This window comes from Portunus trituberculatus, chromosome 17 (assembly GCF_017591435.1).
Source record: "Portunus trituberculatus isolate SZX2019 chromosome 17, ASM1759143v1, whole genome shotgun sequence".
Classification (NCBI taxonomy): domain Eukaryota; kingdom Metazoa; phylum Arthropoda; class Malacostraca; order Decapoda; family Portunidae; genus Portunus; species Portunus trituberculatus.
In genome coordinates this window covers 24117483-24145374 of record NC_059271.1, presented here as the reverse complement: position 1 = coordinate 24145374, position 27892 = coordinate 24117483, and the positions used below count along the sequence as shown (strand labels likewise).

Here is a 27892-nt window from a genome sequence, read left to right as displayed (position 1 = left end):
GGGCGTCGGCAGGAACCAGCACGCCGGAGCCCAAACCTGAGGAAAACGGCGATGACTCAGGTGATGCAAGACCCAACACCCCCACCCCCACCCCACACACTCACTCTCACCCATCACCTCTGCACCACCTCAAATCGCCACCCGTATTCTGAAACGCTTTGGTCTCTCGCTAGACAGTTCTTAACCCCTTTGGCACTGGGGCACATTTTTACCTTGAGGTTTTGGGTGTGATTAGACGATTCTATTTGCATTAGGAAGGGTTTATGGAAGTCAGAAGATTAATGACCAAAGTCTTCACTATTTCAATCCCCACACAAGTTTCTGAAGCTATATAAAATCACTAAATAGTAAGCAGAATATATATGAAAACATGTGCACGTACTGAAAGAATTAAATGCCTCATAAATCCTTTTTTTTTTTTTTAGGTGTTTGTTTTATATTGAGAAAACAGCGTCATGGTAGAATCATCACTACAAACACTGAAAAGCCAAAACTTCCACTAGAGTCGAGTTAAAGCAATTAAGTGTTTGAGAATACAGTATGATGCTACACTCTAAAAAAAAAAACTATATGAAGCTACGGCTTCTTAATCCCTTCCGTACTGGGACGCATTTTTACCATGCGTTTTGGGTATGATTACACGATTTTCTTTACATAAGGAGGGATTTAGAGAGGTCGGAAGATTAATAGCCAGGTTCTTCACTGTTTTCATCCCTACAGAAATTTCTGAAACTATAAAATCACCAAGTAGTAAGTAGAAGATATGAAAACGTGTCATGGTACTGAAGAGGTTAAAGGCTAGCCATTAATGTAAAGTCTATTAAAAAATATATATACCATATATTGGCTATAGATAAATGTTTAGTGTTTTAAATGTTTTATAGAAGAGGATAAGGTATTGTAAAGTTTCAAATGTTTTTTTTCCTTTTTTATGTAAGGAAGATCTAACAAAAGGTAGCAAAAACTATTAAACAAAAAGAGTAATTGTTTCCTATCTGTTCTTTTCTTTTGCTATTTTATTGTTGTTGAAACTAAAGACAGCACTGATCTGGACAATGTACTATTTTTATGGGAGAGGATAGGGCAATGTATATGTAGCACAATATCTAACGATTTCAATTTAATTAGTACCATAGTTAAAATGTTCTGTATATCTGTACTAGTTTACCAATAACACAACTCACTAGTGTTACCAGTACCTACACGTATTTTCAACACAATCTAAATATCTGATACTCTTATGCATCAACAACTGCAATTTACTGATTTCTTTATGTAACACTGAATAACATATTAAAAATAAGTATGTTCCTTAAATAGCCGAGTGATAATCAGTATTTTTAGCTGATAACACCTTTTGAGTAATGGTCTAGGATATCTACACATTTTAGGAATAAATAAAGGCTTTTGTTGCTAAGGATGCTTCACAACATTCTTCAACACTTTACAGCAATGTTTGTCTGTTTAGAGTGTCTGCTACTTCGAAGATCCCTTCTTCTTATCCTTTGGTGGCAGAGAGAGAGAGAGAGAGAGAGAGAGAGAGAGAGAGAGAGAGAGAGAGAGAGAGAGAGAGAGAGAGAGAGAGAGCACGCAAACATGCCCAGACAAAAATAACACGCACACACAGCCTAAAAAAAAAAAAAAGAAAAATACAGACTCTGACAAACAGACAAAGAATAACAAACACACACACACACACACACACACACACACACACACACACACACACACACACATAACCAACCACAAAATAGCCAGACTTCCCTAACCATGCTCCCACGCTGCTAACACTCCCACCCACCTCCTCTTAACACAGGCACGCCCAAATCCATCACGTTGAAGGAACAATTTCGCAACTTTAGCAAATTTGGAGACACGAAGAGCGACGGGAAGATGCTGACCTTGTCCCAGTCTGACAAGTGGTTCAAGCAAGCTAAGGTGATCGACGGCAAGTCTATCACCACCACCGACACCGCCATCACTTTCAACAAATTCAAGTGAGAGAGAGAGAGAGAGAGAGAGAGAGAGAGAGAGAGAGAGAGAGAGAGAGAGAGAGAGAGAGAGAGAGAGAGAGAGAGAGAGAGAGAGCCAGCCTACATCAATATTGTATTCGTTAGCCGCGTACAGGCGTGTCCAGAGAGGAGGGGAGAAGAGGAAAGGTTTAGGGAAGCCACTCTCACCCTACTCTCCCTTCTTTTTTTTTTTTACCTTCTATCTACTTTCTCTTCCTCTCTCTCTCTCTGTAAATCCTTCAAAGTTGGCATTTTTACCACAGTTCAGTCCCTTTCAGTCCCACACAGGCTTAGTTTAGTGCTTGCCCGAGGAAGTTAGCCTCATCATCAGCCCTACACGACCCCACTACACGACAAATGCTTCCCCTGATGCTTGGGATATTTTCTCCTAAACTTCCTTTCACCGTAAAAAGAAAAGAAAATAGAATAAAACATCTAGGTCCTCCTCCTCCTCCTACTACTACTACTATATATCATAAGCCTTCAATACTAAAATATATATCGTAATAACTCTCTTTCACCCAAGGAGTATTTTAAGTCACAGACATCGTTTGATGATGCCTAAACACACACACACACTTCGATTATGTATTGCAGACTATTTCAAACTACAAAAAATCATCTCTGCAGTCAAAACACTGCACATGAAGAATAAAAAAAGGCCGTGGTGAGTAAATGGAGCTGATAATAAAAATAAATAAATAAATAATATTTTAGTATTTAGGATAAAACTAATGTGATAACTGAAATAAGGGTTCTTTCGGTAATGGCCGTGACTCTTAACCCATTCAGTACTAGACGCATTTTTACCACGAGTTTTGGGGTACGATTATATTATTTTATGTACTCGTATATTAGGAATGGTCTATGGAAGTCAGAAGATTAATTCCATTATCTTCACTATTTTAATCCCCACATAAGTTCCTGAAGTTGCATAAAATCACAAATAATAGGCAAAACGAATATGAAAACGTGTCATAGCACTGAAGGGTTAATATTTTTGGAGGAATTTAGATAAAGTTAATTAAGAAAATAGGTATAACAATTAAGCAAGCAAACGAACAGATAAATAAATAAATGAACAAATAAATATAACAAAACAGCCCTGACATTAATAAAGAAAGAAAGCTAACACAGAAGTAAAGATTTTTGTGTATAAGCACATTTCACGCTCATCGATTCTTTGAGGGTTACTTCAGACTAACCTGCGTTGTCTGAAGCGCGTGAAGTGTCCTTATAAAAATAAAGTAACCTGCTGTAAAAACAAAAGAAACAAGAAAAAAAAACCGTCTACTTCCATCGACAGGACCTTATGATTATCATTGTTGTTGTTGTTGCTGTTCACATGTCACTTTTCAGGAGAAGAAAATGAGAGAGAGAGAGAGAGAGAGAGAGAGAGAGAGAGAGAGAGAGAGAGAGAGAGAGAGAGAGAGAGAGAGAGAGAGTCAAAGTCAAAATGTTTATTTCCATTTTTACAATGGTTATTCTTCATATATATGTACATAATAGGGCATAAAAATAATGGTGATTATAATTATCAATAGTGATAGCGCACACACACACACACACACACACACACACACACACACACACACGGCGGCCCGGTAGCTCAGTGGTTAGAGCGCTGGTTTCACAAGCCAGATGACCGGGGTTCGATTCCCCGGCCGGGTGGAGATATTTGGGTGTGTCTCCTTTCACGTGTAGCCCCTGTTCACCTAGCAGTGAGTAGGTACGGGATGTAAATCGAGGAGTTGTGACCTTGTTGTCCCGGTGTGTGGTGTGTGCCTGGTCTCAGACCTATCCGAAGATCGGAAATAATGAGCTCTGAGGTCGTTCCGTAGGGTAACGTCTGGCTGTCTCGTCAGAGACTGCAGCAGATCAAACAGTGAATTACACATATATACAATCAGATAAACAAACCCTTCGCACACATACACAGTTTGTTACAGAGATACTAGAAATTACAAGTTTATATTATTTTTCTAATACTACAATGTTAATTAATTTAATAGGAGGAACTGCCTAAGTTTGGTCTTGAATGATTGAAGAGTTGTTGCTGTCTTTATTTGTTGAGGAAGTAAATTCCAAAGGGAAGGGCCTCGCACATGGAGGGCGCGACCACCAGACTGGGTGTTCACTCTCGGGACACGGAGATCATACCTTTGCCTGGTGGAGCTGCCTGTTGCGTCATTAACTGTCGGGAGGTTGACAATATTTTGTGGAGAGAGAGAGAGAGAGAGAGAGAGAGAGAGAGAGAGAGAGAGAGAGAGAGAGAGAGAGAGAGAGAGAGAGAGAGAGAGAGATAATAATAATAATAATAATAATAATAATAATAATAATAATAATAATAATAATAATAATAATAATAATAATAATAATAATAATAATAATAATAATAATAATAATAATAATAATAATATTATTATTATTATCATTATTATTATTATTGTTATTATTAACAGATAGAAAGAAAGAAACCCTTTGAGCTTCATATGAACATTTCTATCATATTCTCCCAAACATTTAGACATATTGTACATGTACACTGTCGTCTCCCTGCACTACCACAGGACTAAGAAAATCACATTCACGGAATTTGAGAAGTACCTGGACGAAATCTCGAAATCTAAGAAAGTGGACGCGGGAACAATCAGGACCAAGCTAAAGGATTGCGGGGCGCCGGGCACGTCTGGCACCACGGTGAGTACCTACACGCTGGCTGACTGGACAGTGATTCTGAAGGAATACTGCACACACCTCCACTTCTTTGAAAACCCTCTTTTTTAAGTTGACGCTTATCGGTTTATTTTTATTATTTTTTTTATTTAATGACAGATTAACAAGATTTTTACTCTATTACAGGAAAAAAATCTTGAAAATTATGCTAATCGTCTCTCTTGTCTTCAAATTCTTAAAAACATCAAACGGGGCAGTCAGCATGCTGAGAAGCCTACCCAGCTGACCTTGAAAGACCTTACACAATAATTAACATACAAAATTATAACTAAATATATATGAACACTATATATTTACAATAAATTAAACTCTTGAGGCAAAGTATTTGTATTTTTTTTAAGATGTTGGGCACAATATTATTATTTATCAAGTGACAAGCTTACAAGATTGCGTCACTGATCTAAGGATCCCTGAACTCTTCAGTTTTTGGACAAAAACATAGTGTTGCAAAGTATGAAAGTTTTCTTCATTACATAACTTGCAGAGTATGCCATCTTGACTAGTGGTATACTGCCAACAATACATGTACCCTAACCTTAGCCTCATAACGTCAGTATCAACTCGGGTGGATGTTCTACCATAACATACATTGGTGTTGTTGTAAATAGTCAGTGTCTCACACTCACTTCCGCTATCCATGAGTTTGCCAATATTTTCGTGGATAGTGGAAGTGAGAGTGTGACACACTTTGAAAATGGTCGGGATCATTATTTTTACTTTACGAAATGACGCGAGTGATTGGCCTGTCATTGTAAACTCCACTCAGTTTCCCCCGGCTGCACCATAACTGTTTTGTTCAAAGCGCAAACCTATCTATGTTCAGGTATGCCTCCGGAAGCACACGTATTGATGTGCAGAAGCAGATGCGCCATTGATAGCATAACTACGTACTTACGTGGTTTCAGGCCATCAAGAACACGCCTTATGTTTGATGTCATACTTGTAATTAAATCAAACGGCTTACTTATAACGGTAAATCTATAGAACAGCAACTCCTTACATATTCTTTTCTATTACCCCCCTTCCCCCCAACATGCTTGGGGACACGTGGGAAATCGGGGTTTTGTGGGGGTGGGGAGCCAAAAGAAGCGAGATATGGCGATCTTAAAAAAAATCTAAGGAGAAAAACCTAACCTAACGTATTCTAAAGATTTATTATATATATATATATATATATATATATATATATATATATATATATATATATATATATATATATATATATATATTGTTCTGTATTATGATGCTATTTGCTGATAATGGAAGATAATAACGGTACCTGGCGCTCACTTCTGCATGATTTGTATAAATATTAAATTAATAAGCACACTTACTGATACATCAAGCAGTCATTCTCTCGTGGAGGGAAGCACGGACGCCTTCGTTTACTACCAAGTAGATATAATCGTCATCATAGTTGCGTCCTGCTTCGACATAACAAGTCGTTAATAGTCAGCAGGCAGGTTCCTCCCCTCCCGCCGTCACTCGCCTGCTCCTCTCCTCACGACGCACGGTTCAAACCTTTGAACTTGAGCAAGTGAACTAGTTACGATTCATTATGACGATGCAGGACACAACTTGTGACTGCAACTGTACAATTTGCAATGAAGGCTTATTGGGACATGCTGCTGGTAAAACCAAACGATACGGAGAACATTTTTTAATAATCAAGTAATGCAGACTTAGAACTTATGTACACCAATCTCGAATCGAAACAATGAATAGGTTAAATATATTTTCATCTACCCATAACTAAAATATCCTGAACGATTTATACATAAGAGTTTTAAGAGTCTCCACTCATCTCGAAACAACATAAAGAAATACTCACTGCTTCCATCCTTCCCTCAGAGTGTGGTGAAGAGCAGCGCCGTGGATCGCCTCACAGACACCAAGAAGTTCACAGGCTCCCACAAGCTCCGATTTGACGCCACTGGCAGAGGCAAGGGAATCGCCGGAAGGAAGGACGTACAAGATGGCTCTGGTTACGTCAGCGGGTACAAAAACAAGAATACGTATGACAAAACGCACTAAAATCCTGTTTTACCTCCACCGCCACACTGTGCTGTTCCTGGGACTGGGAGCAAGCGGTCCACGAGTTGAAGAACTCGGTCTCGATTGTTTCAGGTATCACGGAAGACTTGCGAAGAGCCACAAAAAATAATCTATTGTTCTATGAGTAATGTGACTATTTTATTGATAGAATTTTAATTTTAATCACTGAAACTAAATATTTGAAGATTCTAATTCTATATCATTAACTTAACGTGGATGTACAGTCATTTATCGATGAAATATTGTCATTAGCGTTCATCTCCCTCAATTTGCATATAACTCTTCTGAGAATCGGTCTCATTTCAAGAACAGAATGACAAGTATACCTATTGAGTGCAGGAAACACAGTTTTAGAGTAGAAACAGTAGTTACCTAACGAAATACTGTAATTGCATGGATGGCCGACCATGCCAGGCTCGAAATCAGTAGTTGTGTCAAATCGAGGCACATTTCCTTTGTTTACATTCTTCAGCTTAATCTATTTTATAGTTAGATATATGCTAGCAAACAATTTAGAAGTCCTATGTAATATTACATTGCATTGTCTGTAGTTTCAGTGATTAAACCCATGCACGGTCAATCAAGTTACATTCTCCCGGGATGGGCTAACAAAAAGCATTGGAAAGTCATTATTAGCAATGTAAATACTCTTTCCAGAGGTACTAGTGAGACCAGAGACTCATCAGGGTTTTATGTACAACTATATATTACATACTATTCTTTATTTTCTTTTTCTTATCACAATACTGAGAGAAAATAAGCTAGATTAGGAATGAATCTACTTTAAGCATTCAGCAAACAAAATATGCTACAGTTAAAGACCAGCAGAAAAAGGTCATGCATGTTGTCTGGTAACTTCTGCTTGGTGTCTGCCAAGACTTGGTGCCTACTGGAACTCCTTCAAGATTTATCTTAGCAATAGTGTTATTGGTGGACATTCTCAATTAACAACAACAAAAAAAAAAAAAAACCCTTCATATGTTGGGGAAAAATTTCTGGAATGTGATGTACTGCTCGTACTGTAGTCTAGTACTTAACTACAATGCTTCAGTGTTCATAGACGTCTCTGTACAGTGTCTTGTGTATCTAAGATGTGCACAAACTCCTGCACACATTACAGTATATATATTGGCTTTGATTACATTTTATCATGACTTTTTAAACCAAGTTAGAGAGAGAGAGAGAGAGAGAGAGAGAGAGAGAGAGAGAGAGAGAGAGAACACAACATTTATTATATTCTAAACTTACTTTGAATGCAGGGAGGATATTCTTTAAATGATCTTGTATACCAAAACATTTATCAAGAGGCAAATAATAATGTTTTTTGAGTAAACTGCTTGAGATGATTATACACATGATTTTGCCAGTATACTGCTGCATCCCATGTTAAGACAATTACTTCTCAGAAATCATTGGTTCACTGAAAAGGTAATAAAAAGACATTTGAAGTAAACTTTACGGAATCTAAGCTTTTTGCACAAGGCTTTTATATATATTTTTTGTATTGCCGTATAAATATCAAACTCAACATCTACACCACTAACTCAGAAACTGGGACGCTGCCTCTCAACACAGAAACTGCCGCTCATACAATGATATTAATGTTTCCTGCGTTACCTGGTTGATTCGTACAATACACATGCATCTGCACCTGCTCAGATGGTCATGGCAACTATGGAAACTTCAGAAGTTCCCATAGTTGTAGAACCAACAATATGAAACATATTTTTTATATATTTCATGATTTTTGGCATATTCATGTACTACAAGTATATTTTTGTTGAACTTGTGGCCTTAATGATACATACAAAACTCTGTTCATTCTGCTCAGCCTTGCAAAATTGAATGGCTAGATAACTTTTACATTTCAGTAGACCACAAACAATGAAAACATGGGTAGCTATATGACATCATTACAGCTCTTTTGCTATAATTGTTTTTGTAACTGCTTTATGCTGAAGGTAAACACCTAGTGTGCTGTAAAGTAGATGATATGGCCAAAAAAGAGTGACTGTGTGAGTGTCTTTCCTATGGGGTGTACATCTCAGCAAAACTTTTGGGTGGACGCCTTATTCTCTTCTCAGTTGACTTTCTGCATCAAGTTTGTCATATAAATAAAACAGCAGAAATTACAAATATAAATGTGATATGTATTTGATCTCATTTAAGGTGACATTGAATTTCCTCCATATGTTGTTTACATCTAGCTGCACTGCCACTTACTTTCTGATAGCAATATATTAATAAAGACATCAAAGGCACATTAATTTATCATTATCATAATAGCATATGAATCATTAAAGAAATCAGGTACAGCAACACTAATTCATGAAAAAAAGCACATACATGTAGGAAATTACTATCTGAATCACTTCTGCCAACAGAGAACCATTCCATTTTACTTCTACAAAATCATATTTAATTTACTTCATACTGTACTGGTGGTGCTCCTCTAGATGCAAAACATAAGTGATTTTCCTTCACACACACAGAAAAAGACTTTCCTTTTCAAAAAAAACTTAGACATGAGCACAGTGGCAGTAGTAAAAAAGAAAAAAAAAAGGAGCACAAAACAATTTTATATACCTGTAAGCAAATATAGAGCTGTAAACAAGCTGTAGCAATCTTTCCACAGAGAAGGGAGTTCCTTTTCTTCTGAATTGTGGAAATTGTGTTCTGTTTATCGCTTGAAGGGTTGTGTGAGACATGGTTGGCTGTATGACTGAAACCACCAATATGTTTCGTATTTTTGCACGTAGTCCACTCAGCCAACTCATGTCACTTTAGAATGTTATGTTCATGTGTCAAAACATTACTATGAAGAAACTAGTATTTATACATTTATCACCAAAATGTAAAATAAATATTAATTCTTCTGCTGACTGGTCTTTTTCCTTACATTTCATTATGCACATCATAGAAAAAAATTAATGCATATAATACTTTTTTAAGTTCAATAAAAAAGCACCATCACCTATTTCCTGGACTTGAATTTAGCACATCTCATAAATAAGAAATAAGATGGCATGAATAAAAGCAGTCATCAAACAGGCTATCAGGTACTTTGGCTTTGAAATTTCATATTGTTTATGAAATGATTGGGTAGAGGGCAGACTCACTGGCAAGACATAAGTTACGCTGGACACACAAGAGTTTAGCTGCTGCTCGTCTTGCCCCTGCTGCTTGTGCTGGAGTCTGAGCGCCAATGGAATCACCAACAAATTCTTTGCCTATTTCTGGCAAAGATGGTGCCTTGGGAGCAGTAATGGCCAGAAGTTCTGCATATGTGAATGCATCTGGAGGAGATAGAAGTGGCACAAGGTTTGGAAGTAACGCTGGTGGTGTGAGGGTGAGGAGGGTGTGGCTGTATGGAGCAGCAATGAGTTCATGTAAGATGTTCACCACCAGCTGCGTTACCGGGCTTACCACACCAGCACGGCTCACCTGAAACACCGGGGAACTATTTAAGAAAAGTTCATAACAAAGCATTGTGGATGGAATGTGTCCTTGTATTTGTTGATACAAGAGAACTCAAAAAGGAATCATTGTTAAGAAAATTCACATTTCCATAAAACCAGAAAGAGAAAGTCTTTTTCTAATTTCTTTTTAATAACCTGTTTCTCTATTCATATCTCACATTTGTAAGAAGTAAGTATAAAGAATAAAAAGAATTTAATTCTTAGTAAAAATATGATTTTTACAAACAAAGGAGATTGCTCATTTAATTTGTTAATTAACATTAATTTATCCCAGAAATACTATTGGAGGCTTCATACCTGTGTCATGAGAGTTAAGAGAGATTGGACGGCCACCAACAATGAGGTTCCATCCTTGGTGAGCCCTGGAGTTCCCCGAGCAATAGCCAGATCGGCAGAGTGCAGCTGCAAATCAGACTCCAAATCTTCCAGTTCTCGGTCGTGGTAGGTTCTCTTCCGGCTCCCATTTCCATTGTTTGCTAGATTAATAGTGACGGATGCTCCAGGCTGTCAAGATATGAAGACATAACTATCATCCACATTGCTTCATACCTATCTATAATAATATGAAAAGATTAATTACATTCATGACAAAAAGATTTATAGGACCTCAGATAGCACAGGACCTAATCTTATCACTGAAAGACTTTGTTAGAAGTAAAGTGAGTCATGGAATTTCAAGTATATAATTTCTCTCATTAATTATGTCATTGATCATTTAGATTTCTTCCTCACAATTTCTAAAGGTGACACATGATTAGCTTTTAAATAATGATAATATAAGGTGTGGACAATATACAGAGAGTAACTTTTATTGAGTGATGGGAGTAGCTTGACCTCACCTCATTCTTGACTGGGGGTTGCTGCACTGCCAGCCAGGCAGATATGATCATGCTTACTGTGAGGCGTGCCAGAGCTTCAGTACGGGGTTTGCTTATCAGCTCACCTGAGAAGGAGGCAGTATGTTTAACAGTACAATAATTGTGAGATGCTGCCTTCAGTGAAAAATCTGTTAGCCCATTCCACAAAATTATCAATAATCTTCAAAAAAGCCAATTAATGACAAACATGATTTCATATGATAAGAAGTAGCACATAAGAGGTTTGCTAAATGTACACAATACAATGCTGATGTAAATTATCAATTATCATTTTCACATGCACCAAAACAATGTTACTTATCTCAAGCCATAGTTACTACACATACATAATGACAGACAACATACCAGTACAAGGTCCAGATATATACAAGGGTAAAGCATGAACCAAAAGACTAAGGGTGCAGCCCACAACATCCTGGTGCAGCAATCCGTAAATCAGATCCATGGCCCGGGTGAGGTCAGAGTGGAAGACGCTTTGCATGCCAGCCTGAATTTTTGGCAATAAAATAAAGTGAGTTATACATCAAAACAAATGTGTTACCTGAATTATTGTATTTGATACTATTGTAAAAGTAGATTGAATTAAGGAACTGTTGAAAAACAGTATTATGGCAGCCGAATTTCAAGTGTAAAAAAATGAAGTTATTATAATTTTTCAAAGCATAAGTTTGAAAACAATACTAACTTTGATGATGTCACACACAAACCACCTGGTGCCACCAAGCCTCATAAGGTCCCTGAAGGTGGCCAGTGCCTGATGAGATATCACTCCTCCTGGAAATACTTGGTCCCATGTAGATCGAAGCAAATGGGACAGAGGTTCATCAGAAGACAAGAATGTTGAAGGTACTGCCTCTCCTGCTCCCAAGTTGCTATTTCTGAAGAATTCATACATACATATCATAAAAACAAATGTTTGGCTAATAAATGAAAAATAAATAAAGTAGGTAAATAATAAATATGAACAAATTCATAATAAAAAATTGCCACAAGAAATTATTCTTTCTGTGTGATGCAAAACTTATCAGTTGTTTGTAACGGAATTAAGGTACAAATTCAATTGTACTTATACTCTAAACATATACAAATAAACAGCTTACTAAAAATAAATTATCATCAATGAAAATATGAAAAATTAGACCTCTTAACATATGATTAATTTTATCTTACCTATTGGCATTAGTGTAACTACTGGTGGGCTGAATGCCACCCTTCATAACCTGCACCATGTTCTCTATGACCTGCAACATTAGCATTGACCTGCAACACAACACAAGCACATCATAAATGACTGCTGTAAGTAGATGATTGGATCTAAAATATGAACAAATATGATTTGATTCTTTGCAATTACTCTTTGGTCAATGATTACTGCAATTCAATACATCAGGACTGATTTTGGTATTTTGATCTCATCCTGACAATCTCCATGACCATTTTTTCCTAAAATATAGTGCAGTATTAGTGAGCTCCCTCCCTCAGAAGATAAAAGACAGACTCAAGAGAAATGAGAGAATAGTGTTTTAATATATGAGAAAAAAGGTTGAAAAGAGATGTAGGAGATTGGAACATCCAAGGAGCTAAATAAGCAAGGACACTTCTGCTATAACCATTCCTTGTGAAAAGTTCCTTGAAATAAGTGACAGATGTGAATAGACAGAGAACAGATGAAGTGATAATCATTTATTCAACAGATGAGCTTCATAAGCTTCATAAAAAATTAACAAAGACAAAAATTAAAAATGCAAAAATAAAAGGAATATAAAAGATAAAGAAGTAAATATCTCATGAAAACATATTATATCTTCCTAACAGACTTATCTGCATACAATAATTCTTTCCTAACAAAGGCATCTGAACACAAACTTGCCTGTCCTTGAAGTTATCAAGTGTTGGGGTGGTCTGGTCATGTTCTCCAAGGGAAGTTTGGAGGTAATGAAGGAAATTAAGAGGTTCCACTGCTTGTTCTGCATCCACAACCTGAAAAGCAGACGATTGAAGACTTTCGTATGCCACTTGAAATGTTTAATAATCAATATATAAAAATCAATAATTATGCATATCCATATGTTTTTTTCCAAATACGTATATAATTGTATAGCAGTGTAAGGATATGAGGTAAGCAATAAGGCAAAGTTATGAGTATGTAATTTTGCACTCTGGTAGAAACAAGAGACTGGCAATTCCACTTTCACATTTGCATTTGCAAGTTACACAAAACATGTTGAAAATGACGGTAGAAGGTCCGTAAGATTTACATATTTGCTGTGTCATCAAAAGAGTGCATGACCAAAGTGAAGTGTGAGAGAAGCAAGTGTATAATGAACCTGCAAAATTCAACAAGTGTATCATACTAACTGAAGATACATAGAACAATATATATTCATAAATATAGATATCATCATTTACTTCAATCACTTATAAGAATTTACACCCATTGATAAACTATTATAATGTGTGATATGAATATGTCAATTTTTTTTGTTTTGAACACAAACTGAGACTTAAAATAATAGCTGCAGTACTCTGACCTGACATCTCAGAGACACTGAACCATCTTCTTCTGTATGCAAAATCTAACTTAAAATTTCAAAAACAAATGGAAAAATATTGAGGTTAATTTTATTCACCTGTACATGGGAGCAGAGCCAGGTGGCTACACAGATGGGGAGGCTGCAGAGGTGGTAGCAGAGGCGATCAAGCTGATCCTTGACATGCTGTATGGGAAAGGCTCCTTGCTGGGCTGCTGTTATTACTTCTCTCAAGGCCACGGCTGCCACTTGGCACACTTCACTCCAACGCATCAAACTGACGGCCAATATTACCACATGACAAAAATCTTATGAATGATAGTAAACCATTCTTCAAAATAGCAATCAGAAAGCTAACTGACATGGAAAAACAGTACAATATAAAAAAAAAAAAAAAAAAAAAAAAAAAAAAAATCAAATTAATTGTATTATAATTCTTTCTTAATATACTTCAATAAGTAATAGAGTACAATGTGATTTGTTTAGTACCTATGATCACTCCTTCGAACCTATCAAACAATTAAATATTGACAACACAATCACATTCATCCCCCTACTTAATCACAAAATATGAGATATTTGCCACATAACATTGTAAACATCTCCATATGTTTTCTCATAAGTTAAACATATTACAAAAGCTGACCACAATTAATAGCAATAATCATTCGTCTCCAGAAAACAATAAAGAATGGGATATTCCTTAAAGCTTTTCTTAATCATGAAACTTCCACAGAACTCACTTATATTTGATCTCCAGTTCCTTCACATTGACTTGTCGAATGAATTCCTCAACAGCATTCTGGTCAGTGCGTGTGGCCATGAGAGGCGCCTTCACCCGACCCAGCTCAGGCATGTTGTCCTTCATCCACTGCTCCACAAAAGTCTCACACTTCTCTGACACCACCACCTAGCAACATGGACCATAGATGAAGGGGGACAACTTTAACACTTATGGAAAACTATGTGTGTGCATGTGTGTGTGTGTGTGTGTTAAAATGTGAAAAGGACAATACAATGTTGCTTTGTACCCAGTGAAATTTAACAAGTCTGATACATTTAATTCACACACATTCACAGACAAATCCTGGGAGAAGTTAAATGTTTAGAAGAGTTGAAGATGAAAGGAAAACAATCATGTGTGATATAAATGCTAAAACCATACTGAGTTAAAATTTTTGAAAGACACAAGTATGAGAGCGAAATTGAAAATCATAATGAGAAAGATCAACCACTCTGAAGATAAGTGATAAGGTAAAGGTGTACAAGTGTGAAGGTGATGTTGGAAGAGGTGTAGAAGTGTTTGACTGAATAAGCAAAGAAATATTTGGATAAAGAGGAATGAAGGTTTTTTTATACTAAGCAAGATATTAGAGCACATAAGTAGATGTATGACAAGTAGAGTGAATAGACTTTAAACTCATATCAATACTGTAGAGCTAAACAATGAATCAAGGTCAGATTTCAAAGCATATAAATGGACAGATGACAATTACTGAACAAGTGCTGAACTAACATCAATGCCAAGAATGAAGCAAGGAAATATATCTAAGCAAATAAATTGATGAATGGCAAGGCAGTGAACAAGTGCTGAACTCACATCAATGCCATAAAGCTGAACAATGTGGCACAGCAGCAGAAAGGAGATATCAAACATCAGGGCACGGTTCATAGCCATTTTTGAAGTCTCGCCTGGCTGGGGATCCTGAAATGAACACATAAATATTGAAATGTACTGAGATACCATGTAAATTATGATTACTCTCATATGGGCACAATGAGCTTAGGTGACCCATCTTTTTATCATTATTATTTGAGTAATGTAGCTATGGTATGAATGGGAACATCTGAAAACTTTTACAGTGAATATTTTAAACCAATCATTAATGAAGACTTGTGGGAGATTCTGAACAGGTAATAATGGGGAGGCTTAGAAAGCATTAATAGGAGAAAAGATACCAGATTTACCAAATATCATATTCCACAGAAAAGTTAGTCTACTTAATATTGTATATTTTGGATATTCTACAATCACCTACTGAGATACTGAAATACCTAGAATATTCTTAAACATGTATCTATGACATAAATGCTTTAAAAGTAAACTTTAAGTTATATACTATATGCATTATGCTTTTCATACCATCTGTATTTCTGGGACAAAAATAGCTTTGTTCCTCAATCAATAACTCAAAAGTCAGTAACATAATTTTTCTATTATAGAAAAAAAACATGAACATATAAAGTTCCATAGACTATTTTCATAACTTAGAAATAAAAGTCTAATAATGAGTGTCACTTGCCACCCACACAATAATAATGAGGAGGTTTTTTAGTCTAAAGGCATACCATGTTTAGGCTATGGCAAGACACAGCTTAGGGACATTGTGATGAAAGCACTGCAGCACCCTTGGGCTATTTTGTTTTTTACCAATATTTTTTTTCTTCATAAAGAAAACTGAACAAAAAAAATTGTTCTACACTTCACTGCACAGTGAAGCATTAACCTCTGCACAGGCAAGGTGAAAAATTTAGTGCTATATTAAAGTCTATAAAAATTAAAGAGCTTGGTACATTAGGTAATTATATTTTGGTTGATAAAATTGTTAGTCATATAAACTCAAGTAACTATAAAGAAATATCATAGTAAAATAACAATAGAAAAATAATAGGAGTAACATTATGGTAAATCAATCATTGTAACATACTATTTCGAGAGGACTACTCTGTATCACATGACAATGCTGCCCAACTTTTGAATTAAAGCAGCCAGAGTACATTGAAAATTTGACAGTTTATTATCTCTCCTATTACTGATTGCTAACAAGTATGCTAGGTATGAAAACTAATGCATGTACTGATTCCCAATAGAGACTATGGAAGATTTATAGTTTAAAACATTCTGAAGCATCTGGAAAGCAAGGCAGTACATAATAAATACATTGGACATAGCCATGCTGCCCCACGAGTTGTTATCAGGTGATGAGGAGGATACATGTATACAAGATATCTGCATTTCAAAATAATGAAATAATGAAAGCAGGATGAATATGATGAAAGTTATCTGAATGTTTCCATATCCAGGATAAAGACATTTATTCATGTACCTGAGGCTCAAGAAAATGGGAGATGAATAACATGATAAACTGCAGCTAAGCCCACATCTACTATGCTTTATCTTTACCTCAACAGCATATCCAATTACATAACAAAATACAAATTCATTTTCACATCAATATGATAATAAAAGAATGACTTTTTGTAAAACAAAAATTAACTTTACCATGCTAAGTTCATTATATTTCACAAATTTCTGTGCGAATATATGGAGACTTCCTGATGCAGCAGCAGCAGCCAGCAGCAAGTCCCTGCTCTTGCCACTGATGAGCAGGTTCATTACAGGCAAGACTGAGTCCTGACAAAATAAAATAAAGTTATCTAAACAAAGCTCTACATAGGTATCAATGTAGAAAGGTACACAATATTTTATTTATGTCTTTAGAAAGAAACAACAAAAAAGAATAAATAACAAATATTTGGACTTATTACAGAATTCAATATCTGACCTGATTCTTGTTGCTGAGGGTTTTGAGAATGCTGGTGACGGTAGGTTGGGCACGCAGGATTAGATTAGGATTGCCAGGATGTGGGCCTTGAGCATCACTGTTTTGAATGTTGGCCAGCACTTGAGACTCCTGAACTCTGTGATAAAAGGTTGATGAGAGAAGCTGTTCATTTTAGCTACATTCAATTTTATCTTTGTTTAATTCTTTATTTTCTTTATTCAATTTTGATGACAAGAAAAAATGTTTCCAAAACCCATTACCTTACTGCAATGATGGCTTGAGCATCCCTCTCAGATATAAGACTTGTCTTGTTTACCAGTTCATTCAGGAGATATTCAAGACAATTGCAGTTAATGCGCAAGTCAACTTGATCCAGCAGGACAGTTAGCTGGGAGATGCGCTCCAAAGCATTGAGTAAGTCTTCTGATTCACCACTTCCTGATTCTCCTAAAATCAGTAACATCATCAATAGCAATAAGAATAATTCTGACATTAATCCTTTTCTATCACAAACTCAATATAATCAAATTTAAGCTGTGTTTTCTAATGTCAAGAATTTCAAAATGGATAACAGCATAAGACAGGATAAGATAACAGACACAATGCCCAAATGTCATGAAAATCTATGAATACTGTGTTGGAATAATTTTTTCAACAATGAAATGACTGGTTATCAGACTGTTTGGAATAGCGCTACACTAGGATACTTACCTATTGATGTGCAGTCCATCTAATGTGGCTGCTGATGGTAGAGTTGTATGTAGTGAAGCGTGAGGTGGGTCCTTAACACCATGAAAGCCTTATAGGAAGTAGTCAAGAGCAGCGGGTTAACTGAACTTATAAGTTTGGTATAGGTACTGAAATTCCAAACAGTCTCATACCCAATCATTCCCTTGTTGGAGAATAATTACAACATATTCCCACCACCGAGAAAACTACCTATGCACGGAAACTTGAAATTAAAGTTAGCCAGTTTTAAGGTGGGACTTCTATAAACCTGCAGAGCATAATGCTGCCTACCACAGAGGTCTTTGGTTGCAGACAGTCCCCTGGGGAGACGAGTCATCAACAGAAACTTCTCCATCTACCAGATTCTGTTCAAGCGGGTACAGCTTGGCAACAGGACGAGTTGTTATGCCAGGCGAGGTTTTTAAGTCTGCTAACCTGATGAACCCGTCCCTTCCCACATGTAGGGTGGTGATTCTACCAAGTTTCCACCAAGACCACTGTCCATTGTCATGAATAAGGACAACATCCCCGGCTCATGGCCATGTCTTGGCGATCATTCACCTATGAGATTCCCTCAACGATAATAGATATTCTGAAGCCCATCTCTTCCATTAATCATTTAATATCTTATTTACATAGATAATTATCTTTTATATGTGATGTTGAATTATAAGATGGGTCAGATATTTCTTCCAATGAATGTTGAGCAGGAAAGCTTTTTAGCCTCCTTCCTCTTAATAACTGTGAAGGGGTGATTGTGTTTAGGTCACTGAGATCACTGCTTACATAAATTAAGGGTTTATCATTTACAGTAGCTTCTAATTCTAATATGACAGTGTGTAGCTCATCAAAGGTGACCAAAACCTTGCCAAGTACATTTTTCAATCCAGCCTTTAAAGTTCCTATTAATCTTTCCAATACAGCACCAAACCAGGATGCTCGTGCTGGGATAAATTTCCACTCACAGTCAATGGAAGTTAAATGACAATCTACATGAGGATCTTTCATAAGCTCCTCCATGTAACTTGCTACTGTGACAAAAGTCATGGCATTATCACTTAATATGAGTTGTGGGTAGACCCTGTCTGCTTATAAATCACCTAAAGGCATTCAGAAAGTTTTGACTGGTGAGATCAGGTACCAGTTCCAGATGTACATTATAGCTCTGGAGGTGGCACATGTAAATAAAACAACATATGCCCTGGTAATCTGACCATCTTCCTTTTTGATCTTAAGAGCACCTGTAAAATAAATTCCTGTCACACTAAAGGGTTTACTAATGCTAGTTCCAAATTCTGAGAGTGGCAGTGCATCAGTAAGATAGTAAAGTTTACCTTGTTGTCTTTTGCATAAGCTACATTTTCTTATGACCCTTTACAGACTGTCTCATTTTAAGAATCCAACACTTCTGTCTCATACAAGCCACAGTAGAATTAGTACCATAATGATGATTAACTTCATGGTATCGTTGTATTAGTAAATTAGCTAGGTGGTGGTGGCTGGGGAGCAATGGAGCAATATAGGATGTTTAGTTATCTCAGGCATTTATCAATCCCCTTAGCAAGCAATATGAACCAGAGTATCTCCGGCAGTTTTTCTCGCCCCCTCTAACTGCTAACACTGTACAAGGGCCTTATCCATCCTTGTATGGAGTAATCTTCACATGTTTTTTGGGGGGCTCCACTCACACAGTTTTATTAGATAGGGTGGAATCAAAAGGTTTTCGTCTCATCAACTCGCCTGCTGTGACTGACTGTCTTCAGCCTCTTACTCACTGCAGAAATGTTGCATCCTTTGCTGTCTTTTATCACTATTTTCATGCTAACTACTCTACTGATCTTGCTAAATGCATGCCTTCCCTTATCCTGCGGCCTCGCTGCACAAGACTTTCTTCTTCTGTCTTCTTTATTCTGTCCAACTCTCTAATGCAAGAGTTAACCAGTACTCTCAATCATTCATACCTTTCTCTGGAACTCTGCCTGCTTTTGAATTTTCATCTTCCTATGACTTAACTTCTTTTAAGAGGGAGGTTTCAAGGCATTTGGCCCAAACTTTCAGGTAATGCTTTTTGGAGCTTTAAGGAAGCTGGCATTAAAGTGGTCCTTTTTTCTTTTTAACCTTAAGAAAAAATAAATAAAATAAAATAAAATAAATGTAAATAGAGAACTTATGGATCTGGAGCCATAGACAGTGGGTAGCTTTAGCATAGGACAAGGGGTAGGAGAAACTTCTAAGCCCCAATGCAAGCTGTGCCAGGGATGCTGTGCCCGGGACATAATTATTTATGGTTCAAATGTAGATAATATCTCAGCCTTGATGCAAAATCAATAACTGGTTTTTGGAATTTCAGTACCTATACCAGCTTATGAATTCAGTTAACCTGCCGTGCACGAGCACTTCCTATAACGCTCTCAAGGTGTTAAGGACCCAACTCACACTTCATTGCATACCACTACCATCAGTGGCCACATTAGATGGACTTCACATCAACAACTAAGTATCCTAAGTGTAGCACTATTCCAAGGGATACTTAGAACAGTATGACTGGTCTGTAATAATAAAGTAATTTCATTACAGCCTAGCCTCAGGATAATATCTCTGAGTTGTCATAACTGAATAAATGTCATACTATGGATCCTCCTTCTTTAGATTAATGAAAAGTATATTAAGACCACTAAGAACTGTCCCTTTTCCTTCCTAGATATGTGCACACTAAAGGATAGAGATGATTGTGTATATAATTGTGAGTGAGAACATATACTGTATTTTACGGCTTGCAAGACGCTGCATCTTGGAAGACACATCCTAATATTTGAAAGAAATTTCTAGGAAAAAAAAAAGTTATTCTCATACAAGAACGCATTCACCATATACCCAACCACTGAACACAAAAACATCAGAAGCAAGGAGTCTGCAAGACACTATTGTTTCGCCACTCATTACAAATTTGCCGGAGCACTCATCACAAATTTAAAACTATGTAAATAAAAACACCATAGGTAAATACATATACACAGTGAAACAGTCCATCTCTTCTTGTTTTAATGGCGGGCGACGGCATGTATTGGACCTGTTGTTTACATTATGGAATCACTTGTACGATCGCCGAAACCAAACATGTCAGTGCTGCAGTTTGTATTTATTTTATTTTGCAGTCGTGCTTCATAGGCTTTATCAATGTGAATAAAATTCACAAGTGGAGTTTTGACTCTTGCTTGAATGAGTAAGCCACTTGGATGTTCTATTAATAAAGGTATAAAGGCACCTGGCATGATGTGTGTGCGTTCGTGTGCATGTAAGTGTGTGTTGCAATGAGACGAGGGAGCGGCCCGTTTTCTCCACACGCTGAGTAGGCTGCAGGAAGGATTATGGTATTGTGAATACTTGTAACACCTAAGTACTGAGTTTACATAATATAAAAGGCTAAATTAAATGGTACTTAAGCTAACATCATAATGTAATGACTCAACATACAAATTCAGGTCGCTATCTGTCAAGTGTCCAAGCTCACTTGAGGTTGGATGCTGCCTTACAATACAACATTCATCTTGGAAAACGCACTAGTATTTTTTGGGGTATATTTTAGGAAAAAAAGTGCGTCTTGTAAGCCATAAAATACGGTATGCGTCTTGTTTTTACTACTGCCCATCATAAGAGACTTAAGACATCATGTAAGTCCTCATGATATATAAAGCATTTCCTTTTACATGCCAAAATCAATTTCATTACTAGAGATTACTTATAACTCACCACTGAGTGCCACATGAATGGTGTACAGGATAGTGGGGACTTTAATGAATGTGAAGCCAACCCACTTCAGTTCTTGATATGGGTGATACTCTGGACAACTCAAACCTAGGAAACTGCTTCGTAGAAGTTCTAAATACAGCTCCATTGTGCTGAGTCCCTGATTGAGAAAAAAATATATAAATATATATAAATGAATATATAAATAAACATAAACAAATAAATAATTAAATAAATAAAATAAATAAATAAATAAATAATAAATAAATAAATAAATATAAAAAATAAAATAGATAAGATCATTTTGAATAATTTTGAAATTAGGGATCTTGGGATAGTTTTAAGAACATAAAACTTCAGTTTGTGAGGAATCAATGTATACATATGAACAAGATAAATAGTCCAATAAAACAAATAAATAAACAATAGTCATAAAAAGAAATAATAATGTCACTTACTTGAAGTTGCTGTAGTAGCAAAAGCTGATGAGCAAAGGTTGAGGCTTCCCGAGTGGTGTGTGTGATGACTTCCAGCATCACAAGGCTGTGCATGGCATGACACATGGGATTGGTGCTGCTGTCAAACTTATGTTTATTGCCAATGCTATCAAGAGGCTGATGGTCCCGCAACTGGCTGTAATGAGATCATTGTTTCATTCTAGTCACATCTATTATCTCATCTCTTTGATTATCTCATCTCTTCTTTTGCTTGTATACACACAAAAATGTTGTTCACTACTTTTTTACAAGTTAAAATCAAACACTAGAAATACTAAACCTCTAGCATTATATACAAATTATCATCACTTTACACAGTTTAACATAGGATATCAAAAGGATATACTAGCTAACAACCTAAAAGGTAATTAGTTTACAAAAGCTTGCTGTACTACAGTGGAGACTCAATACTCAAACTTAATTCGTTCCAAATGGCTGTTCGAGTATCAAAAAGTTTTATTATTGATACCTATAAATTAGCTAATTTGTTCTAACCTTAAAAAACCCTCAAATTTACAAAATTTTCAATCTTTTTTTTTTTTTTATTTGTACATACTGTAAGTGAAGGCTGTTGATGGATAATGTAGAAGAGGAGGGGAGAAGGGTGGGGAGGAGGAGGGAGGGGAGGTCGTTAGAAAACAAGTCACTATCCATGAAAACATCTGGTGTGATTCCTTTGAACAAACTAGTGGAGGGGTGTGGCTCACTAACACTTGCACTTTCACTAGATTGCTTATTATCACCACTAATAAGCCTCTTTACTGCCATTATAAGTTTCTAAATGAAACACTAAAGACAGAATGCAGAAGAATGTTGGTTTTCTCAAGACTGCGGCAGGACTAGGGATGAGTACCAGTATCTGGTATACCGGAATACCGGCAATTTTTTCTTACTGGTAATACAGTAACAGAATGGTCACGGCAGGGAGGGAGAGGCCAGAGCTTTGAGTGCGGCCGTTCGATTCAAAGATATTTTCACCACTAATCAGTCTTTGGTTTTAATGTAAGTTTATAATTGAAAAACTACAGACACAATGCATGAGAATGTTATTCTGACGACCACAGCAACACAACCAGTGGAGAGGGGGAGGGAGAGGTTAAGGATCCTTTATTTACAACAACGTGTGCGGATGTTCGACTATCAGGTATTTTTTTCAAGTATTAAATCAAACTTTTGTGTTCGAGTATTGAAAAGTTTGACTATTAAGACATTCAAATGTTGAGTCTCCACTGTATATTTCCAGGTGATACAGATCAATCACACTGAATATTTGCCCTTCATGCTGAATACCTAGTAAAAGTTCCTGAAGTCTGAACCCAGTGATAGGAATCTAATACTACAAAGAATGCCTGCATGTTAACCTAGAAATAACTGCAAATATCATATAAATTGTGAGTTTGTATTTAAGAAACTACCATAAGTAAACCAATATGCGTGAGAAATGGAGTTGAAGCTGGTCCACTGAAGCTAAGAATGATTTCCATCTTAAAAGCTAGGATGTGAAAGCAAAATAGTATATGGATAGACTCATGAAATGGTTCTTCCTGTAACAACAATTTCTTACTAGTGTCAAGACTAAAATTAAAATAAATAAATAAATGAAAATAAATAAATAAACAAAATAAAAAAATAAGTACTCATATATCACATAGTCTATGATATTTGCTGAAAATCTGCAAAATCTGCACTAATAATGAAGTCACTATGGCTGTTGATGTAAAAGCAAATTCATGTTAAAAGAAATAATACTCTGAGAAAGGAAATCGCAGGATACTTGATATATTGTCTTCCATACACAATTACAAATCTGCACACTAACCAAACACTTTTAATGAGAATGTCTTTATTCTCAATGACTCCACCAGATCCAGCCAGAAGAGTTTCCACCTCCACCATTTTCTTTATGCAGGTTCCCCATGTACCTGGGGAATTTGAATTCTGTCAGTATTTGTATTATATACAAAACCGTGCATTCTGTCAAGTAATATGAAAAGCAACTAAACCATGGCATAGAAAGATGAGCACTGTTGTTTCATATATTCAGATTTATAAATTTCTAGGCAAGAGTCTTCATAATCATTGCGATATATTCAAGGAAACAATAGCATGAAAACAATTTAAAAATATGGAGAAAAATTATGCTAAATAGACAAAAGAATACAAAGCAAGCTTGAAGAAAGTGTTACGTGGTCTGTGTGAGTAAAGTTTAGCTCTCTTGTATGTGATTAGCATAGGATGATTCATTTGCACATTTCATTACAGCTTCAGTATATAAATGTTTCCTTACTTGGTTCCTCTCGTCGACCAATTTCCAACATGCAGGTAAGGAAAGGAGAATTGAGGATGTCGAGGAGAATTGAGGCAGCCAGACTAAGATTGGTGGAATGTTCAGGAGCTGTGCGCAGATCCAACAGTTGTTGTGTAGTCCACCCCATCACCTGAAAATAATGAATTCATTCAAGTCCAACAGTTTAGTCACTTTTGGAAACCTAAATAAAAATACTTTATTTGAAACCTGAGTTTCAAACACATATGAATGACAAAATTACTATATTACCACAAAAAGCTATCATGAGAGAAAGACCAATAACAGAACAATTAAATAAGTTACAAATAAAATTCTATACTTCAAATATCCAATAAATATCTAATTATTACTTTTGCTCACTTCAAAATCATGCATAAACTCCATCAAAATTATTTTTGAACTCACCTGCACAAGCCACTTCACCCCATCCACAATGGAAGTTGCAAGCATCAGACAGTCTTCTGGTTTGCCACGACAGGATACACTTTTCTTGAGAAGAAATAGAAATTGGCATTTAAGTTGGCCTTTTTTCTTATTCTCTTTTTTGTTGCCCTAGGCCAGTGACTTTATGCAAAAAGAAAATAAAGGAATAGAAAAGAAATGAAAAGAAAAGAAAAGGAAAAAAAGAAAAAAGAAAAAATAACACAAAATAAAATCAAGTAAATAAATGTAGGTAAACAATAAACATGTCCTCATGGATACAGACTTGACCAAGGGCAACTAATTATATATATATATATATATATATATATATATATATATATATATATATATATATATATATATATATATAAAACTAAACACATAAATGAAACAATATAACTAAGATAAAGGACATCAATTTGTATTATAGTGCACATTTTCAGCAACTTACAGGCATTAATAGACAAACAAAAATAATAGTTCATCAATAAATCCCAAGGAGACCAAACTTGTTTCATAATCACTAATGTAAAAAGATCTTGATGGTAAGAAGCTCCTGCAAAATGAAAGTTATCTTAGCAGTCTTATGTTGATAATAATTTCATCTGTAAATAAAGGAACTGTAAAGCCTTACCCTATATCTATACCAGCATGGTGACACTAATGACTTACGACTTTGAGTCAGCAGCCTCTAGAAAGAATTTATAATGGAGATATAAACCCTAATTAAAGAAATATAAAACCACTATTACAATGGAATGGAAATCAACCTATAAACACTTATAATTCTACAGTATTCAATAAATGGCTAATAAAACCATTATAAAACCTCACCATCATGGACTGCAAGAGGGTGAGCAAGGCATGGACACAGTGAGGTTTGTGCAGTCCATCATATTTGCTGATACTTTCAATTACACCTCCATAGGACACAATCTGAGGAAAAACAAGCAAGCATACAGTTTGTTTCAAGAGTGTCTCCTCCTGTGGAAATATGTATGATACTTATGTTAGTAAATTTATGAATTAAACAATAAAAAGAAATCTTAAGGATTTTGACAAATTTTGACAATAACAAAATTTTGGCACAAGGAAAGATAGTAACACATAGAGATAAAAATATAGGTATGTAAAGGATACAAATTACTTACCTGAGAACTGAGAGAATGCCTGAGGTAAGAGAGGATGAGGGTGTTGGGCAGGGGTCCCATGAGTGCTTGCTGGAGAATATAATCTGCCAAATGGTAGATGTCACCACTAACAGCACGGGGCAAAACCTGCAGCATAAACCCTATCTGTCAGATTCCCTTAGACATATTTAAAGAGAAGATAGTTTCACAAATACAGGTAGTATAAACTCATATAAAAATTATGTAACTAGACAAATAAGACTTACTGCAGAAATAAATTTAGAGGTTATGTTACATGGCTGTTATATCTCATAACTCATGGTCATTAATTTGAGATGAGTAAAGATGTGTTTCGTCTTGGGATTTGTAATCATGTTATGAGGACTGGGAGGTGCATATGAAAAATGCATATGCATCTTGTACAAATAACCTCACTATGGGGGTGATTTGTAAGAAAATAAAAAAATATGTTGAATGGTAATAAAAGAGGCATTTAGTTTTCTCCTGCAAAACTGAGCTAGGTGTGTAATAAGCATCCCATTCCCTGATGGCTATTTCTGACCCAGTCTTACCTTCAAGATTTAAACATGACTTTTCCTAAATATAATATGACATCCCCCTATCACCCTACCTATGTATTGTATTACATTACAAAGTTGAACATTCCTTCAAGCAAACTATCTCCTAAAAAAAAAAAAAAAAAAAAAAAAAAAAAAAAAAAATATATATATATATATATATATATATATATATATATATATATATATATATATATATATATATAACAATAATCAAATCAATGAAAACATAGGAGTACTGCATTTTATTATTCAAAACTCAATAGTGAATATTAAAATATTTCTAAATCTGCCGACAAGTTTAACCTGTAATAACTGCATGATGTTGTTTACTGAAATAACCGCCACATCATTAAACATAGAATATAATAGACAATTGGAACAGAGTGCAATAACCTATTGTATGTCTTATCCTACTCTGATAATTTAGCAAATGACCACTATATGCAACAAGTAAATATGAAAGCAGGCAATACAACCTGAAAAATTATCAATGTCAATGAAATAAATGGACAGGTCTTATAGATGAGTAACGACTAAATGCAATCATATGGTGAGTGTTAACAAATGTGGTGTACCGTCTTGATGTGTATTCCCCACTGCAGGTCAGACCAGCGCTCCTTCCAGGCCCGGATGAGCAGGGAGCGGATGGTGCCCGCCTTGCTGCTCGTCACTGGCTCCAGACCCATGGTGAGATGAGTGTTGTGTGATAGTTCTCCCGGTAATTCTGAGAAGCTTACGGCCTTTTCTTGAGTCTGCACATTGATATCCTCTATACTTTACAAAACTGACTATAGCAGCTGCCTTGCCGCTCACAACACTAACACCACCACAGATGACGTAAATACTGATTATGAGCAAGTCTTCCTAACAACGGTTCCTTGCATGTCTCCTCCTGTAAGTTTTCTCAGTTTCTACTCTTTCCCTCTCACACTATGCACCCTCCAAAACATATATCAAGCAAGCGATCACCAACTCGGCGACTCATTCTACGCCCAGCGTTTGTTTACATGGAGGGCGCCGTCAGGGTGGCTTCTTCTTCTTCTTGTGACCTTTTACGCTTTGTACCGCTTCATAGGTCTTGTTCCCCGCAGTGTTCCATTCTCAGTCTTTCAGCAGCCTGCACAAGGAGAGAACGGAAAACAACAGGCAGAGAACACATCAATTTCCACTGGCGAGAGCGACGATGTGTTGTGTGGTGGAAAGGTGGAGGGACTAGGGAG

At 36.2% G+C, this 27892-nt stretch overlaps 2 protein-coding genes across 2 annotated transcripts in view; one reads left to right on the top strand and one right to left on the bottom strand.

Annotated features, from left to right (window-relative positions):
- The window catches only part of LOC123505236, a 23258-nt gene extending 13579 nt beyond the window's left edge, over positions 1–9679 (top strand). The window contains 4 exon segments of the mRNA XM_045256424.1: positions 1–60; positions 1817–1997; positions 4583–4712; positions 6600–9679. The exon segment at positions 1–60 is cut by the window's left edge and continues 118 nt beyond it. Of these exon segments, the coding sequence (XP_045112359.1) occupies positions 1–60; positions 1817–1997; positions 4583–4712; positions 6600–6782 (554 nt within the window). The 3' untranslated portion in view covers positions 6783–9679.
- LOC123505231 (mediator of RNA polymerase II transcription subunit 24-like) lies at positions 8933–27892 on the bottom strand. Its single transcript, XM_045256413.1, has 21 exons — positions 27248–27892; positions 26113–26238; positions 25796–25897; positions 24944–25027; positions 24518–24668; positions 24050–24152; positions 22192–22366; positions 21737–21893; positions 17518–17704; positions 17258–17393; positions 16975–17106; positions 15292–15396; positions 14435–14601; positions 13791–13968; positions 13031–13140; positions 12331–12420; positions 11846–12038; positions 11506–11647; positions 11122–11225; positions 10580–10786; positions 8933–10247 (listed from the first exon to the last, which is right to left on the bottom strand). Exons 1-21 carry the CDS (start codon positions 27356–27358, stop codon positions 9891–9893), a joined length of 3117 nt encoding a protein of 1038 aa, XP_045112348.1. The 5' UTR covers positions 27359–27892; the 3' UTR covers positions 8933–9890.